At 41.0% G+C, this 19,173-nt stretch overlaps 1 protein-coding gene across 2 annotated transcripts in view; it reads left to right on the top strand.

Annotated features, from left to right (window-relative positions):
* Gpc6 (glypican 6) overlaps positions 1-19,173 on the top strand; it is a 985,788-nt gene that overhangs the window by 903,057 nt on the left and 63,558 nt on the right. The window contains exon 7 of one of the 2 annotated variants that reach the window (XM_070002743.1): positions 1,605-1,634. The exons of the other annotated variant lie outside the window; for it this stretch is intronic. Coding sequence (XP_069858844.1) covers positions 1,605-1,634 — 30 coding nt within the window. The remainder of the gene's footprint in view (positions 1-1,604; positions 1,635-19,173) is intronic. 2 annotated transcript variants of the gene reach the window in all.

Below are 19,173 nucleotides of genomic sequence, written 5' to 3'. Positions count from 1 at the left end.
GGAGGAGCCTGATGTCAGACATGATCGTTTTCAAGGAACAAAAAACTAGACCGGCTGATGAGGCTGCTCTCCAATACAGCCCATTTCAACTTGTTTCCAAACAAGGCTCATGTTACCTGCTCCTGTTTTAGTTTTCCCCTGAAAAGATATTTCCGGAATATTTATAAGAAGCATGTATCCCAGAAAAGAAGGATAACTGGAAAAGAGTTCCCTTCATTTCTTCGCTTAGGTAGAGAAAGCGCTTCAAAGGCCAGCATCAAACGAAATCTCTAACCATCCTACCTCTTCTGGGCCAAAATGAAAGTAACTTAACTAGATGGCTCTCAGAGTGTTACTTCTGAATGCCACTTAAATCTGTACCTGTGGTGTTAACTTTGGGATGTGTTGGGATGTGTTCTGATGTCAGTTTTTGGAAAGCTGGATTGTGTGTGTGTGTGTGTGTGTGTGTGTGTGTGAGAGAGAGAGAGAGAGAGAGAGAGAGAGAGAGAGAGAGAGAGAGAGGGGGAGAGAGAGAGAACTGGTAATTATAGAGCTCAATCTCAAGTGTATGTTAAAACTTACACAAAAGAGGCATTACATAAAAATGTATTAGTACTATTATTTAACCTCTTTGTTACATGTACAAGGAAGTTGTAAATTCTTTTATAGCAATTGGAAATATTTTCATTGTTTCGTCAAAAGTTATATAAGCCTAAAACACAGTTGCTATAATCAGCAGGTTTCAAACCTACCACCCTAAAGTATTTCAGTTCTCCAAGAATGAATGAATAGATTTGTATAAATTCAGCTGTTCAGGGAAAGCCAGCTCATGTGAAAATATCATAGCCCCTACTGCCAGCAGCCACCATTTATTGAAGGATACAAATGCCATCTACGAAGGCTGCTGCAAACACTGATCTTCCCATCCAGTGTATTTTTTGTTGCCTGGTCTCACATTAGCAGCTCTCTTGTACCCACTGACTATTCAGGATTTTCAGTTAAATAGGCCACGTTGCACTCACAAAGAGACTGGCTGGTTCTCTTCCCGTTTTCTTAAATTTATCCCCTGTGAATTCTCTTAAATAATCGGATGCAAAGCTATGATTTTTTTGAAGGAAGTTCCAATTCACCAGAAGTTATCGACTGCAAAAATAATTCAGCACGGAGTAGCTTGAGTTTTCAGATCTGAGCTTACAGAGGTGTTTCAAATTATCCACTCTAAAAGGCAATTAGTTGTACAGCTCGGAAAATTAGAGCTCAATGTGCTAGATGGCTCTGGAATGCACTGGGGCAGGGACAGTCTGTGACTTACTCCAGCTCTTTCATTAGAGCAAAAATGTACTCTAACTTGTATTCCTTAGAGGAACACATTTTATAAAGTAAATCCTTTTAAAAAGCCAGACTTGGAAGTTCCTTCATCAAGTGAGTGATGACTTAGCCCAGTAAGTATTCAACCTTGTCTTGTGTATGAGGAGTTCTCAAATACTCATGCAGCCATTCTGAGGGATTGTGGGTAAGAGGAATGCCAACCTATAAAGCTAACCATTGTACCCGTGATGTGTTATTGTGTATAGAATAATCTCTTTTTCTTTTTCCTTTAAATTTGTTTTCCTCTTGCTTCCCAGAGGACTGTGTGGAGGACAATGCAGCACAGTGTAAGCACTGGTCTTATTCTTCTCCCCATACCATTTGTCTTTGTATAGCCACTCTGGACAGTTCCTCAGAAACTACCCCACTGTTCTCCCTTTCCATATTATCTGGAGTGAACTGAATACTGCTCAAGGCCAACTTGTTTAGAAGCTTCCTCTCTGCTTCATGTGTATGGTGAATGGCCATCATGGTATTCTTTCCCAATGGCAGTGTTTTCAATCTAATCTTTGTGTAAGACTTGCTTGTTGAGTCACTGATTTAAATTCCATCCCAATGTTCAGACCCATATGGAATGCATGAAAAACTAGCTCTTCTTTAATAGGATATATGGCCTTTTCTCTTGGGCTGAGCAAATAATTACCTTACTAATAATAAGAACAAATCAACATTGGCTTCTATGCATAAGCAGCTAATTTTTCCATTAGCTGGGACACAGAGAATTTAAGAGATTAAGAAATGGTTTGTGGTATATTAATCTCTCTCTTTCTCTCCCCCTCCCCATGTCCCTTTTATGCTCCCTTCCTACTTGTATTTACTGATTTGTTTTACTTGACAGTGGGTTGCACTTGACTTTTTATACTAACCATAACTAGATGTTATCCAGTTTGGTTCTTAAGTACCATTCCATCATGGTAACACTCCTAAATAGGAACTTATACCCTGTATCACATCATGACCCAGGAGATAAAGATGAGGAGCACACCCACATCCCTTACAGCATTTATGGCATTGTGGACCTCACTCCTGAGCGTAACACCGTCCCAAATTCCTCACACTACAGAAATATGACATTCTCTTGTTTCCAAGAGAAATTGTCCCCTATGTAGGGCTCTGATTCAATTCCTGCTGAGTCTAGAACAGATTAGATGAAGTTCAAGAAAAAAGATTAAAAGGTAAATCTAGAATAGGAACATCCTGAAAGTGACATGAGGGAGGAGCAGAGAAGACAGAACACTAAGCAGCCTGGTGTTAAATAAGGAATGGGAAGATAAATGGTTGGACAAGTTAGGATTCTAATTAATTATGCCAATCAAAGCTATAGCACCAAAGTATGGGTCTGCCCTTCCCATACTTTCTGGGCAGTCTTTGTTTTTGTTTTCAGCAGACAGACCAGCTTTATCTCCTTATTAGGTGTTTACCGTGATCCTTATAGCTTTCCTCCAAGAATTTTGGGTCCCTGAATATACTCAAATGAATGCAATCATGCTATCATCTTTGTGTCTATCAGACTTCACTGATTGTCTCCTATACTCTTTATCTAGTCCAAAAGGAAAAACAACAACAACAACAAAAAATGCTAACTGCATTGCTATGTCATTTGTAGCAAATATATTGGTACTATTACTATATACAGGTTTAAGTACTTGCAAAATATCATCAAAATATGTGCTTTTGAGCTGAGACTGTAGCTCAGTGGTAGAGCACTTACCTAGCATGCACAAGGTCCTGCGGTAAATTCCCAGCACTGGAGGAGATGATAGATAGATAGATAGATAGATAGATAGATAGATAGATAGATAGATAGATAGATAGATAGATAGGTAGATACATACATTCATACATACATACATACATACATGCATACATACATACATACATAGATACATAGATACATAGATACATGGATAGATACATAGATACATAGATAGATACATTCATAAATAGATACATAGATTCATAGATATGCATATACATATGCTTTTTATTGATTTGAAAAACAATGGACAACTAACATTCTGGCATTATTTTCTGTCTGATGGTTAAGACCAGTTTCAGAGGAATAATAGTGGTCATAAAGATGTTCTTCAAAGACTCTTTTTGGTTGTAAGAATGGGGTAATTGCATTTTCTGTTGCCAGGGCATTTTATTGCCACCTCAAAGGAGTCTGTATCCGGCTAGCTGAACTATTTTGCATTTCAAAAGAATGTCAAGACTGTTTTTAAGAAACTGCTTTATTTGCTGGAGCTTCAACCATAGCCTAGGTAAAACTGATCATTTCTATCTTCTCTCCCAACATTCACACACACACACACACACACACACACACACACACACACACACACACACACACACACACACACACACTCACCTTCCATCTTTGCTTAGCCTCAATAGGCCAAAGTAAAACCTCCTGAACAAAAGTAAACCAGATTCTCCAGTTTAATTAGTTTTCTAAAGATAAATGGGTCAAAGCCACATTGGCTTTCTGCCTCGACTGGAGCTGAATAAATTAAGCCCTATTCACCCCAGCAAACAAATGGCTACTGCTCAATCCACTTCAGACAGCAAACTGCCCAGTCTTGCCTGAATCTACTTTATCTGTTCACTGCATAAGCCCCATGGAGACACCCCAGTTTCATCTACAACAAACCCTTGGTAAGAACAACAGCCAAACGCAGTGAGCTTTAAAAGCAAGGAGAGAGACAAAAACAACATTGAAACCATCCCACCCAAGCACCAGAGCTTGTGGTCTCAGGGAAGGGGGCCTGTCACTGCCTTCTTTTGTTGCAGGAGACTTGCGGTTGATGAGGCTCAGGCGGGGACTCTCATCAGACACACATATAACGTGATAGCTTATCTCCAGGATTTTCTGCTAATTCCATGAGTCAGAAGGATGCACAAATCGAATTCAGGGCTATGCGCTGTTGAAAACTTAAGTGAAATCCCTGCTCCTTCTGTAGATCTTTTTAGCTCTGTTCCAACAGACAATGGGGCTGCATTTTTGTAAACCTCTTTGGGAAGCTATTCTTCCAGGCATAAGGAAGAATGATGAAAATAGAAGGAGCTGTGTTTCATTGCCTTAGGATATATACCATAAGGAAAAAGTAGATAAATCATAGCTTCGGCTGCATAACTTCCTAAGAGATGCTCAAGCCATCTCTGCTTTCGATGCATCCAGAGAATCATACAGATGTCAATCACGAAATCAAAACATGCCACACATTTTGAAGGGGGAGACTTTTTGCACAATTTATAGTTGGTGTAAGGGGTCTGGAATCAGTGGGGGATAACTTCCTAGTCAAACCCTGTTCGACTCCCATGCTAGCCTCTCTTTGGTCCTCATAAAACACCTAAGCAAAAGCTTTTGTGACCTCTGTGTCATAAAAAGTGAAAAGTTAGACTTTCAGATCCGAAATCAGACTATTACAGATTCATAGCTCTTTTATAGCATGTCAATATGCTGATTTTCTCCTTCAGACTTTAAAATTTCTTTCAGAATTCTTAGACTTCAGCAAAACCCAAATTGATGCATTCTATGGCTATCAATCAATCAACAAATGTACTTATTGAGTTCTTCTCTGTTGCATAGCACTTAGTAAAATGAGCTGCCATTTGCAATCTAGATCATAGGGCAGATCTAGTGTTGGAATCATCAAAGGCCAGGGGTATTGCTTGCAGAAGACATTGGTTTTCAAATCAGTTAGACACACACAGCCTGCTCTCGGGAATAATACCTAGTGTAGAGCTTCACAAACCATTAGCATATAGTAAATAGGAATTTGATTTTGTAATCTAAGATAGACTATGCCAAACAAAATGTAGAAAGAATATTAACCAATGAATAATCATTGACAAAATATGCAAATTGAAACATTAAACATCTGTAGCATCCTTAATGCAGGCCATGTCTGATAGCTCATTTTCTCTCCTTAAGCTCAGAACTTTCTGAGTCTTAAACAAATTAAGTAGAAACTTGGTTGTCAGTTAGAAACTAGTCAGATATAAACACCCATCTGTACCCTCATTCTGCAGTGTAATTGGTGTTTTGCTGAGTTGATTGTAAAAATCTAAAGTGACGAGCCACCCTAGACTACTCAAATCATACCTCTTAAAGTATTTGTTCATATGACACATTACTTGACATAGATAGTTTATCAAATTATTGAACAGCTTTAAAGAACCTTTTTTCTTGTCATGGAAAATCAGCAGTCATTTTTCTTCCGAGCTGTCTGAAATATTTGCACCACAACTCCCAAATGTGATGTTCATGCTTATGAGAGACAGAGGTGAAGAAATGGAATACTTCATAAATACCAGTTTTGATATATTTGCTGTATAATCAATCAGCTTTTAACTGACTCTGGGGCCTATAGAATGCATTTTAAAGCACTGGGAATTTGGCTATTCCCATAACATACTTGGACACTCTTTACTACTAGCAATAAACCTCAGGCATAAACATTGTAGAGAAAACCAGGTGGAAAGAAACCCGCTTGAGTGAAAATTGGCTTCCCTTTCTAAGTGTTAAAGGTAGAATGATATCTGCAGTACACAATAATTTTATTACCTACGCTAATTCATGGTCATTATCGTCAAAGGCCCTATCGTCACGGTATTTTCTTACACCTGAAAGATGGGCAAGGCTATTAAAAAATAAAAAGTCAGGTTTGTAGAAAATGAATACACTGGCAGCAGGAGCAATTCTGCTCTACTGCTAGTTACCAAATTGATTGTTTTAGAGCTTAGGTCTATATAATACCAGCAGAAGCTTAACTGGGCTCTATTGATCTGAATGAGCCAGACTGGGTCAAGACCACACCTACAAACATCCTTCACAAGGACACACAGTCACACAAGTAAGTGTATCTCGTTTGAGTCCATTACCACTGTGGAATGGTTGTTGGCCTGTTCCTCACCATCTCTGTTACCAGTTCTTCTGACCCTGAATGACAGAGCAGCCATCGGTTGGAGCCTCACCTGTCATGGTGTGAAAAGAGAATGTGGGAAAGATGGCTGTAAATGTCTGCACCTAGAAAGGACCCATCACACTGTTTACGTGTCATTGGCCAAAGTGAGTCATGTGACCGAGGCAGCCAGAGATAAGTGTGCCTGTGTGTCACACAGAGAAAGCATTGAGTCCAGGCAAGTTATTTAAACTGAAATTTAGACTACATTACCCTCTCCAACTCTAAGACAAACCTGGTATAGCCCCTTAGAACAGCTAACCCACAATCTAACAAAATAAACACCAGGAAATAGATACTCAGAAGAAGGGGACAGGATCAAAAGGAAGGTGGTAGACAAATGATGAAAGGAAGGGAGGAAGAGTATTGTCTACACTCTGATGCATCTCCTACAAAAGTAAGAAAATTGAGGGAAGTGGTTGGGTCGGGAGGGATGGGGTGACATTGCTCAAGAGGCACTACTTTGTTGCGTGGCAACTCCTTTGTACAACTACTTAAAGATAATTTAAATAAAAAACTGTCAAAACAACAAAGGTTTTTGAAAGAACATGGAGAACCATCCCTCATTCACTCAACATTGAATTCAGCTAACATGAGCCAAGCATCTAGAACATAATCAGAGCTAATCCATCTTGGGTAATAACAGGCAAAATTACCTATAACTTAAACCATGGCACACTTTAAGAACTGTCATTCAACAAACTGACCTTTCAAATACCTCCAAAGAACATTTTTAAAAAAATGTTTTGTAGACTGCCAGAAGAATTAGAAGTTCTTATTACAAAAACAGTGTTTCTATTGCCCTCCAAAACCAGCATTTCCTCCTGAGTCAGAAAGATTTTTTTTTTATCACTTTTGCTGCTTAATAAGAACTTTGTATTCAATTATAAATCAACTGGAGCAAAGAGATCTCGTGCCAAATCTGAAGATAATGTGTCAAAGAGGTATGCAAAACTTATTATCAATGATTAGTTCCAATTGGAAAATAGAGTGAGGCAAGACTTTTTTATGAGTAGTATTTTAATGTCTTTCAATATTTCCAGTGAGGCTCCAATCTTTCACATTGTGAGTGCTACTCTCGTATGACTGCATGTCATGTTTGCTTAGGGAAAGCAATTTTTCTACTCTTCTCCTTTCTGGGTCAACCTGGTTGAAGCAAATCAAATTATTCTCCCTTTTTCTCTCTTTCATATATCATCATTTAAGATCACCAAGAGCTTGCGTTCTGGAACCTGCCCTTGTCTCCTTTTACAATATCAGGTTATTTCTAAACAGAATTCATGAAGGGGAATACTTTTTTTACAGGTTAATCAGGGAAATTGCACTGGCTGACAGCAATGGCTAACTTATCCAGGGCAATGAAAGTCTCAGGAATGGGGGCTGTCATTGACTTCTTTTTTTTTTTTTTTTTTTTTTTGGGTCTGGTCATGGGGCCTGAACTCTAGGTCTGGGCGCTATCCCTCAGCTCTTCAGCTCAAGGCTAGTGCTCTACCACTTGAGCCACAGCGCCACTTCCGGCTTTTTTATTTTTGTTTATATGGTGCTGAGGAATCGAACCCAAGGCCTCATGCATGCAAGGCAAGCGCTCTACCACTGAGCCACCTTCCCAGCCCCTGTCATTGACTTCTATATGGAAGTATTTGCAAAATCGGAGAACTTTAATTCCACTGGAAAAAAAACAATACAAATTCGTAAATTATTTATGTGTAATGAAGCAGGAAACCAATGACTTTATAAGTTTTATTCTAAGAGATGTTGACCTCAGAAAACTCCCCAAAGCCATCAGCATTCGTTTAAACGAATGCTGATGCACTTGAAAAGCTCAACATGTCCTTTGCTCATTCTTTGCAGTTCCTTGATGCTAGGGGAAAAAAAGAGTGGGCTGGAACAGCTCGGAAGAAAACACAGAGGCAACAAACTGCCTTAATTGATCTCCTCACATAAAATCCAAAGGGCTAGAGGCTGTCTTTAGCGTAAGACATGTGCACATAAAAAAATGTTTCCAGTAGCCAGGAAAAATAAAATGTTTCTTATACAATAGCCTTCAAGGAACAAGAAATATTTTGTTAGGCTTCTTCATCCTCTCTTTTGTCAAGGCTTTCTTGAACAAGTAAAGGCAATTAGAAACTCTTTATAATATTTTCATTTTAAAAAACTTGCTTTTTTTCCTATGATTTTTGGGGGGTGAGAAGTAAAACGGATGTTGAATAATAATTTTTGAGGAACCTGGCCTGGACTTTGCTCATGATATGACAAGGAATGATCTGGGTATGAGAATATCTTTGTGTATTTCTTGCTATAACTACCTTGCATTCTTGTGTCTGTTATAAGTGAACAGCTCAGGGCTTGTTGTAACTTGAGGTTGACATACACTACTTTTACACAAAGGGTAGTTATTCATCACTACTCTTTAAAATTCAAGGACAGTCAGTGGTTACGAGTGAATTATGAAAATATTATGACTGAACAGTGGAAACATACATTTCCAGCACCTCTCCTCCTCTCCCATCATGCCCTGTGCTGACTACCACATTCCCACAGAGAAATACAGCTATTCTCTCTGCTTCGTGAAAGAGGAGAGAATTTAGGATCTTTTGCAAAATTGTCCTCCAATCTAATGCATATTCACTGTTTTAGTTTGTTTTTGTTTTGGTGAGTCTTCTTTGGGAGTTGTTTTTTGACTTAGCTCTTTGGTCTAGTAATGAAAGACAGATTTCAATATGCAGCTGGATAGACTTGTTTCTCCTTAAAATTCTGTTTTCATTTATGTACTTTGAGTCCATATTTATAGCTACAAATTTATCTTCCATGTGAATTAAACCTTTCATCATTACATAATAAGCTGCTTTCTCTACAAATGGCTTTTGGCCTTTAAATCTATTTCTGTCTGTTATCTATGTAGTTGCACCAGATTTTTTGTTAATATTTAACCAACACTTTCTTTTCTTTTTAGCTCTCTACTTTCCACCTTTCTTAACCTGTATATCTTAAGAGTTGATTCTTGTAAACATCACATAGACATATTTATTTTTAAATCCAGGCCAACACGCTTTGTGTTTTAAAAGGAGCATTTAGTTCATTTAAATTTACAAGAGATGTTTATTTCTTCCATCTTGTCTTGTAATTTCTATTTGTCTCATCTCTGCAGTCTTATTTCTCTTCTCTTGTATGCATCCATTGAGGATTTTTGCCCCCACATTTTTAGATTCCAAATCTAAACATGTTATGCACTTAGTGATGACCCTTGAATTTCTTTTTAAAAATATTGTTTAAATCTTTCAGTAGTGGTACAATAAGGTTTTGATCCAATGACCCTTGCAGTTTTAACATGCATAGTAATATCAAAGTCACAGTACCACCAATCAATGAATATCTTCACCCTTCTTCAGAACAATACAAGGAACCTTCAAACACCTTCATGGCGCCAATTCTCACTCCAAATTATGGGCTGTTGTTGTGGGATGATTTAGTTTTAGTTGGTATGTTTTAATCTCTTCTCAGATTTTTAGGTGGTTGTTACCTTGTACTGGAACTAAACACACATTCCCACTCTCTCTGCTTGTCATTCCTTCTTACCTAAAACTCTTCACAGAGAACCACTCACTTGATCTGCGGCACACATTATGGGTTTCCCTTGACTGATAGTTTTAGTTGCAGATGCCCTTGTCTTCAAACTGGGAGGACATCCATGCTTAGGACTCAATTTCAGATTGACAGTGGTTTTTCCCAGATTGCACTCTTGCTTATGTTTCACAGTCTTCCTGGTTTCCCTTCTTGCTGTTGATAGTCTGCTATCTGCCTTTCCCCTTATAAGTCATTTTGTGTTTTCTTTCAAGTTGCCTTTGAAGTCACCTTTGTTGTAACATAATTTCACTGTAGCATGTGGAGGTCCCAAAAGATTGTTTTGCAGCTGGATGTATTCACTGATGCCTGTATAAACATCTAAACCAGCACCATAGCAATCCACTACCACTATCAAGTGTTAGGTGTTGCATATAATCATATACGCTTTTGTCATTAACAGCATAGTTGTGTGTGCATGGGAGAAATCCTTGGCCTATGTTGTTTCTATGTCCCCATGCCATAGGGACTTTTCAAGTCCATTAAAATGGCCCAGGTATGTCTATGTGCTATGTCGCTGTTGGCTGTTGTAAATTGTGAATTGCAGAGCAAGCACTTTCACCTCAGCAGTCTACCAACTGACTACTCAGTCACTCCCACAGACTATTCAGAAGGTTGCCCAGCTACATTCCTGGCCGTATGAGCTGGGGGTGATATCTGTGAAGTACCTAGTTTGTCCTGTTCTATTTGGGGATTTCGATGTTCCTCATAGACCTATATGCCAAAGTCACCAACTTGTAGCTTTATAGGTGGGGGCCTAGTATAAGGAAGTTAGGTTATTAATTGTGCTCTTAAAGGGTATATTGGTACAATAACACCTCTTCAGTTCTCTGTCCTTCCTGTCTGCAGTGAGATAAACAGACACCCTCTGCCACTTGCTCATCCATGAAGGACTAGGCGACTACATATCAGAACAACAGAGCCCAGTGGCCACGGATTGAAACCTCTGAAACTGTAAATCAAAGGAAATCTTTTCTCCTTATAAGTTGATCCACTCAAATATTTGTCACAACAGAAAGCTATTACATATCGTTACTAGATAGGCTGACACAGCACACACATGCTTTTCATTTCATTCATCCATCTATCCATTCATGCATTCATTTCCTAACTCAGAGAGCAAGCACACGTTGAGAAAGAAAGGCATGTTTGACTTTAGCAAAGCCAATGCCATGTGACCCAAACAATGATTATACAACTGAGAAAGAAGCCAACCCCAGAGAATTTTTTAGCAATGATGCTCACTTGCTCCATTTTCCTAATCCTATGTATGGCCACCAGCAAGAAGCACATTCTTTTAGTTCGCACATGGTACAACATCAAAGCTAAAGGCAAGACTATAGGTGCATGTAAGCAGAATTCAGACTATGTGATAGTGATGAACATTTTCATCTGATCTCTCTTTCTGTCGTGTAAAGTGCTGGCTCTGAGGCAGTGTGTATAAACCACTTGCTGGGCCATTTGCCTCACTAAATCCACTACCAGTAATAAATCACAATAACAATGGTAGACTAAGCTTGCTATGAGTACTAATCATAATCATGGTAACAAACAAGAATAACATTTCAGTTGGAGATTTTATTTGTGTCATGGGAAGAGCCTTTCTCCCCAAGCACCTCTGCCCAGACTTTGTTTTATGGACAAAGTGCATGGCTTCTGCACTGACAATGAGCCTCTGCTCATTGAGAGTGAGAATGCAAGTGAGCACACACTTGCTTCCAGCACTACCATCTAATGAAGTTAACACCGGAAATTCTCTAAGACACAGCCACACCGCAAGCTTACAATGAAATGTCCCCAGGTACCCACATAGGAAGCTGATGAGAGAGACTCAACTTCTCTGAAAGTATTCTGGACAGATCTAGCTAAACAGTAGATAAAAATAACCCAGAGGAATGATGGCGTTCAGACAGACCAGGGACTCATTGCCAAGAGCAGTGTGCATGCCTAGAGCCTCCTATCACCACCAAGGACTGCTGTTGAAAGACTTTGAAAAACACATTCAAGACGGGACAGTGAGATATACTGGCAGAGGACATGAAAAACCCAAATCAGGTGGTAGGATCGGTAAGGATCATAAAGGTGAAGAGCATATGAAATAGCTTTTAAAAAAGAAAAAACCAAAACCACTTGAAAGTGAACATAGGAACAAGCCCAGACTGTAATTTGTCCGTAAAATGATCAGTAAGAGCTTGGAGAGTAGATTTGACAGGAATGACAACAAGAAGAATCTGTGGCTATATTTTATCTCTGCCCACTTTGACCTCTTTCCTTTTCGTATGATAGGACAAACTGAGTTTTGTAGCCCAAAGATGAGGGACGTAGAATCTGAGCTTCTTATTTATCCTGGATTTCTGTCCACCTGATCATCCTACCTGCCAGTCCTACAAAATAATTGCCTAGTTCATCCTTGCAGGATTGCCTGGAGTCTTTTCCAGTTCAGGAAAGGGTAAGAGGAGGATGAACCTTTGTGAAGAGGTTCAGATGAAAGGTTTTCGCATATTGCCTTGCTCGTAAAGATGGAAGCAAATGGGACCATTTCATGTTTCCCGTGAGGAGATTCTGGGGCTGGTTTGCTGGTTCCCAGGAGTCTAATGCTACAATCCTATCCATGTCCTTGATGTTTCTTCCATCATCAGAGGTCAACCTAGAAGTGGCCCAGCATTTGGGGTTTACTACTATTTTGTCTCCTCTTAAATGGCCAAGGTACTGTCACAACATCCTTTGGAAGAAAGAACAGAGCAACTTCACAGAAGCCATGCGAAGCATGGAAAAAGCTCTGATCACTTATCTCTTGCTCACCCAAAGGGGACGAAAGAAAGGAATCTTGCAAGCAACAGAGGCAGAGAGAAAACGATTCTGGATGCTAGTATCATTGGGTTTCCAGAATGTTAAATCCACTCTCTTCTTTAGTTTGCATCTTCCTCAAGCATGGTTCTGTTATCCGAGGCTGCTGATCACTTCAACTTGAGATTCCCAGTCTTCCATGTAATAATATTACCAGGCATGTTGTTTTGTTTGCTGGTTTTCCACAGTACTGGGAATTGAACTCAGAGCCTTGTGCTTGCTAGGCAGGTGCTCTACTATCTTAGCCAAGCCTCCAGCCCAAGCACATTGTTTGGGGCCAAGCAGTGGATCAGCAGTAAAAGCTACAGATCTATTGACTGAAAACCATAGAGGCTTTCCACACAGGTTATTTAATGTGCTTGTGGGAATTGTAAAAAGCCCCTCCAGGAATTACTGACTTTTGAGTTAAATCCCTTATTGCATATTATTATTTTTGGCTTGTGTCTGTCCAATTCATCTCATTATCTTGACTGAGGTTACTTCTTTCCAATCTTTGGAGTCCATATGACTCATGTGGTTCTTTGGTTGACCAGAGTCACCAAAGCCTTAGACTGGTTTGCATCAGCTCTGAAAACCTTATCGTTCTGCGGAGTTGAGCAAGATGACAATGAAGCCAGAGTCCTGATCCTTAATAGTGCTGGCTTGGTGCATGCCTTTCTTGTGTGTTCATCCTAGGAGTGGAGGAAGACGCTTGCTCATTCACCACTGCCAGGGAAAACAATCCCAAGCATCCACTCTTGTCCAAGGAGCCTTAGTGTCTGAAAAGACTCAACGGCCATTCAGGCCCAACCCTAGGATCCACAAAGGGGAAATGAGTGATTCCCTAATCCACACCAACGTGGCCAGCCAGGGTGTTCTGCGTGTCCCCTTCAAGTCCAGGAATATGTCTAGCCCTGATTTTTATAAAATAATGTCACACTGCTTATAATAAGCAGACTGTGTATTCCATTTTCTTCCCCTAAGAGCAGGAAATTTGGATGTATGGACTGTATATAGGTTACATGTGTATATGTGTGTGTGTGTGTGTGTGTGTGTGTGTGTGTGTGTGTGTGTGTGTGTGTATTTAAGAATGGAGAAAAACTACAGAATTATATTCACAAAGAAACAAAAGAAAAGTTAGAAAAATAACTTGTTGATATCACTGTCTCAGAAATAGATCCTTTAAAAAGAAAAGGTAACCTTATCTATTAGAACGATTATACAGATTTGCAGCAAAATTCTTGCTACCACATACCCACAAGTTCCCCAGCTGTCCCTGGCTGGTTATCTGTGACAATCAGTAGCTACAAAGCTTATCTTGTTTTTGTTTTTTTGTGTTTAAGTATTTGGGGGGAAGGGGTCCATGCCTGTGCATGCATGCATGTATGCGTGCGTGCATGTGTGCGTGTGTGCGTGTCTGTCTGTCTGTCCTAGGACTTCAACTTAGAGCCTGGGTGTTCTCCCTAAGCTTTTTCACTCAAGGGTAACACTTTAGCTTTTTTGAGTGACAGCTCTGCTTCCAGCCTTTTGGGGTGCTTAATTGAAGATACGAGTCTCATGGACTTTCCACCTGGGCTGGCTTCAAACCACAATCCTCAGATCTCAGCCTCCTGAGTCACTAGGATTTCAGATGTAAACCACTAGCACCAGCCATAAGAAAAATTCCTTCTGACTGATTGTCATTTTCTAGCAAACACAAAGAAAATGCTAGAACTTTGAGTGAGTCCCTGAACACGTTTCTCTCTTGGTCAAAAGGCCCAGCATAATGGAGCAGAACAAGACAGAAGTAGTAAAGGGGAGACAGCTTAGGCTTCTTTTCAGCTTGTGAACAGTAGTAGCAACTCCAGCCTTCCTCCTTCTAGGAGAGCTTCAAGGGCTGGGACACGGCCAGTCTCCTTCAGCCACTGTTGTTCCATCAGCAGCAGTAACTGCCTCACCCCCAAAGCAAATTTGCAATTTAGCCCCTACTGCCACTTACATGAGGCAGCAAATCTCAGCTTCTCTCCGGGACTCCTGTATTGGGGGGCACAGAGAAGGGGTTTGTTATTTCTTCTTACACAGGCATGATTTCACGCTTCATTGTAAAAATCAGGGCCCACTGCTCTCTGCCAGGCTGTTTACGTAGCTGTAACTCGATTTTACTGGCTGTGTTTGTGGTGGTGTTTTACCCCCTGAGTCACCAAACTTCCTGTGCAGTGGAGCTTGGGGACCAGTGGAATCTCACAGAGATGATTAATTACCAAGCACCTTGTCACAGATGTTTTCTTCAGAGTTCTGGACTCTTGCAGCACCCCTTGCCTGCCTCTCCTCTTCTGCTCCACTTTTCCCACCCTGCCCCCACCCCCACAGCTACCTCACAACTGTAGCTTCTCTCCTGGAATTTGAGGCTATCACACAAGGGGAGGAGGGGAAGGGGTTTTCAGATCATGGTTCATTTCCTACAGTCAGAGCAAAAACAGAAGCCAAACTCTCTAAAAACACCAAGGAGTTGGAGGAAAATCTGTTTTCCTCGGCTAACACTTCCCTTGACTTCCATCCCCTGTGCTGCTGATCAGCCTTCCTGCAGGAGCATTAGCTTCTCCCTTGAGCCTGAAAATAGAGGTTCAAACCCAAGCAGGCCATTTTCTCTTGTGAGAGGTTTTTGAGTTTGAGTCTTCCTTCATTAACAATGTGTATACCACCACCTCCCATCAGATGGAATGCAAATGTAAATGGCTTCACTACCTCTTTCCACTTTCCCTTCCATCGCCCTCATGTCAACTTTTCTAAGGATGAGGGAGCCGTGTGAGGATGTTCCCTGCCTGTGATCAGCAGAACCACCTTACACACATTGCACATTGACGTCCATATCCACACACGCTTCCTCACACTCTCCTGTGATTTCCAGTGCAAAAGAACCTAGCAAAGGTTGCAGCACCTCTTCCTGGTGTTTCAGTATACCACAGAGCTGTCAAAAAGATATGTTGCTATTGCTACCAAGCACTTCTTTGCTTATTAGGCCCATACTCACATTTGTGAGATTTGGATGTTTATTAAAATACTGATTTTAAACCTGGCTTGGTATCGCAGGCTTATAATCCTTGCTAGCCATGTGGCAGAGATCAAGAGAATTACAGTTCAAAGCTGGCTCAGGCAAAACATTATCCAGACCAATTAAAAGCTGGGCATGTTGGTCCATGTCTGTATAAATAGGAGGATCATGATCCAAGACCATCTGGGTATATATATATATATATATATATATATATATATATATATATATATATATATATGAATGAAACAGTATTGGGAAAAATGCTAAAAGCAAAATGACTGGGGGGTGCAGCTCAAGTGGTAGAGCATCTGTCTTGTACATGCAAGATCCTGAGTTCAAAACCCTCATGCTACCAAAAATACTGATTGCAAAGGGTCAAGCCAGAATCATAGTAAATCATTGAAGGGGGATGGAAGGACAGAAAATGTGTATTTGTCACAAGCCTTGAATTCGCTGCTCACTGTGCTAAACAGACTGTTACTGACTTGGAGGACCTGATGTTTTCATCTCTACCTCCCCACGACCAGCACATTCCACGCATGCCTTGTAGAAGAATGACTACTCTATTAAACATGTATAAATGACCGCTTGGCTCACCCATGGTAGAAATCACCCTAAAGCAAGTTCACCAACAGAGGCAGAAATAAAGCAAAGTAATAAGCCTTCTTGGAGAGGCTGGCATTCTCAAATGCTTGCTGGCTAGTTGGAAGTCTCTCTAATGCCCATCACAATGTTTGTATCACTGCTCTGTCTTTGTCAGGAACAAATGCAGAGAAAGACCCCCAGAGACAGCCAGCAGCACGGCCATGCCTCCAGGATGTCTGTTCTAGCTGGAGGTTGTACATGAGAGATAAGCAGAATGGTAAATACCATTTCTGCACATCCTTCCACTCATGCACTGTTTGGCATTTTCCTACTGGGGGAAAAGGAGGAAGACCACATTCCAGTCTGTAGCTACACATTGAGTTCAGAAGTGGATGGCCTGCTGTCCAAGGGATGCTGACCTCCCCTTCAAGAATCTAGGATCTAGGAAGTGGTGCTGTGGCTCAAGCGGTAGAGCAGTCGCCTTGAGCTGAAGAGCACAGGGACAGCGCTCAAGCCCAGAGTTCAAGCCCCACGACTGACCAAAAAAAAAAAGAAAAAAGAATCTAGGATCTAAGCCTACATCTTCTCCTGAATCCTCTGGTGGACTCAGGCCAGCCCCTTCCCCTCAGGGAGCCTCAGAGGCCTCACCCTTAAACCCAGGACTGGAGCACCAAGGCCTCTGCAGTCCCTCTGAGATACAGGGTTGGAAGTTGGTGTTTCAGAATCCAATGCACTGATCCCTGCCTGACCACAGTCTGAAAACACACTGTGGGAATGGTGGGGCTGGAGGCGGTGTGGCTCTGTGGTAGAGCTTGCCAACAAGGCCCTGGGTTCCATCCCTATCACTGTGAAAAGAACACAGTGAAACAAGGCAGTGAAGCAAGGCATTTGAGGCCCTTCCTGATGCTATCGCCCTCTGGGGTTTATTTCCTATTCAGGATACCTGGTGAATCCTTTTTTAGGACATACATCATACTTCTTTCTTAAGCAAAAGTGAGTCAGCAAGGGGTAACATTTTTAAATATTTTTAAATGCTCTCAAGAATACTCAGAAAGAACAGAGGTGGAGAAAACATTTGAGCCAGGCACCAGTGGCTCATGCCTGTAATCCTAGCTGTTCAGAAGGCTGAGCTCTGAGGACTGTGGTTCAAAGCCAGCCCAGGCAGGAAAGTCTGTGAGACTCTTATCTCCAACTGATTAGAGAAAAAGCCCCAAATGATGATGTGGTTCAAGTGGTAGAGTGTTAACCTTGAGCAAAAGGAGCTCAGGGACAGCGCCCAGGCCCAGAGTGTTCAAGCCCCAGGATTGGCTAATTAATTAATTAAGTAAGTAATTAAATTTGGCTGAGATCCCCCAGCACAGCCCATGTCATGGGCCCCTAACATCCTATGCCTCCCTCCCTACTCCCACCCCATGGATCCACATCTGTCAACATCTGTAAAAGCTGCCCTTTGCTTAATCTGGGAGTGGCCCTATTCCTTCCTGGTAAGAGAATCGTGCTTCCATTTCCCCTTTGACAAAGTGTGGCCCAAATTACACAGTCCAGGTCTTCAGTCCAGTTTACTCTCCACAGGATCTGCTGAGTGAGAAAATTCCATCAGATCTCAAACAGTTATAGTTGAGTAACTGTGCAACAGTAACTGAAATTCAGGTTTCTGGATGAAAACAGATTTCCACTCCAGATGTTAGATTGGATGCCTTTCAGGAACCCAGAAGGCTGGACATGGTGGCTCATCTCTGTAATCCTGGCTCCTTAGGAGGTAGTGATAGAAAGATTGCAGTTCTAGGCAAAAAAAGAAGAAGAAATAAAAAGAAAGAAAGAAAATACATGAATATAAAAACAAAAAATAACTAGCAAGACTTTATCTCAAAGCCATGTATAGTTGTATATACCTGGAATTCTAGGTCTTTGAAGGGTCCAGCTAACAGAATTGCAGAGGCTTACATAATAGGATCACAGTCTGAAGTTGACCTCACCAATTTCAGACTCTATCTGAAAAAAGCAAAAAACTAAAGAGGACAAGATTGGGCTGGCTCAAGTAGTAGGGCACTTGAGTTCAACCCATAGTACTTTCATTAGAATAAGTTTCACCAAACTTTCTTCTTTTCCCTCTTCTCTTGGTTCTATGTGGGACAGAAATCTCTGGGTCAGAAACTTTGTCTGTTCACAAACACATGACTGCTTGAGTCTCCCAAGAGGCAGAGAGGGAGCTACATGGGATTGCTCAGCCTCCATAGTCTCATTGTGCTGTGATCCCTCCCGGTAACTGGAGATACTGTGCAGCTCTGAGCTTAAATGTGCCTCCCCAGTCCCTCCATGCTTCATGGACAGGGATTTTCCCAATGGGAAAGGTGTCACCTGCTTCGTGTCACCTTGGCCAGTGGTATTGTCCCCATACCTGGATGAGCATTATGACTCACTTCCCTGTTTCCTCCCCTCATAGTTGCTATGATTCTGGAAGCTACATGATCATTGCCTAGGTTCTGACTTCCTACTTTTTAGGATCATTTGTAAAGATCATCCACATAACAAGAAGTTTACTCACTTAAAACCCCTACTTCATCACTTGGCTCAATGACCTTGGGCAAGTCAGCGGATTTCTCTGCACCTGTCATACAGCAATTCTCATTCGTCCCTGTAATTAAAATTATTACTTGGACACTTTGGAAGATGCTCATGCTGAGGCTCTGTTTCCAGAGATGCTGACTTGTTTGTTTCATGGCTGAACTCTTTGTTTGTGTTTGGCTCAGGCAAAGAAGTGGGGCCTTATCTCAAACATAATCAGAGGGAAAA

The sequence above is a fragment of the Dipodomys merriami genome, unplaced genomic scaffold, assembly GCF_024711535.1.
Source record: "Dipodomys merriami isolate MVZ:Mamm:240054 unplaced genomic scaffold, mDipMer1.0.p SCAF_6, whole genome shotgun sequence".
In the NCBI taxonomy this organism is placed as follows: Eukaryota; Metazoa; Chordata; class Mammalia; order Rodentia; family Heteromyidae; genus Dipodomys; species Dipodomys merriami.
The sequence above is the reverse complement of the archived record's forward strand: the minus strand, read 5'-3'. Positions and strand labels throughout refer to the sequence as shown.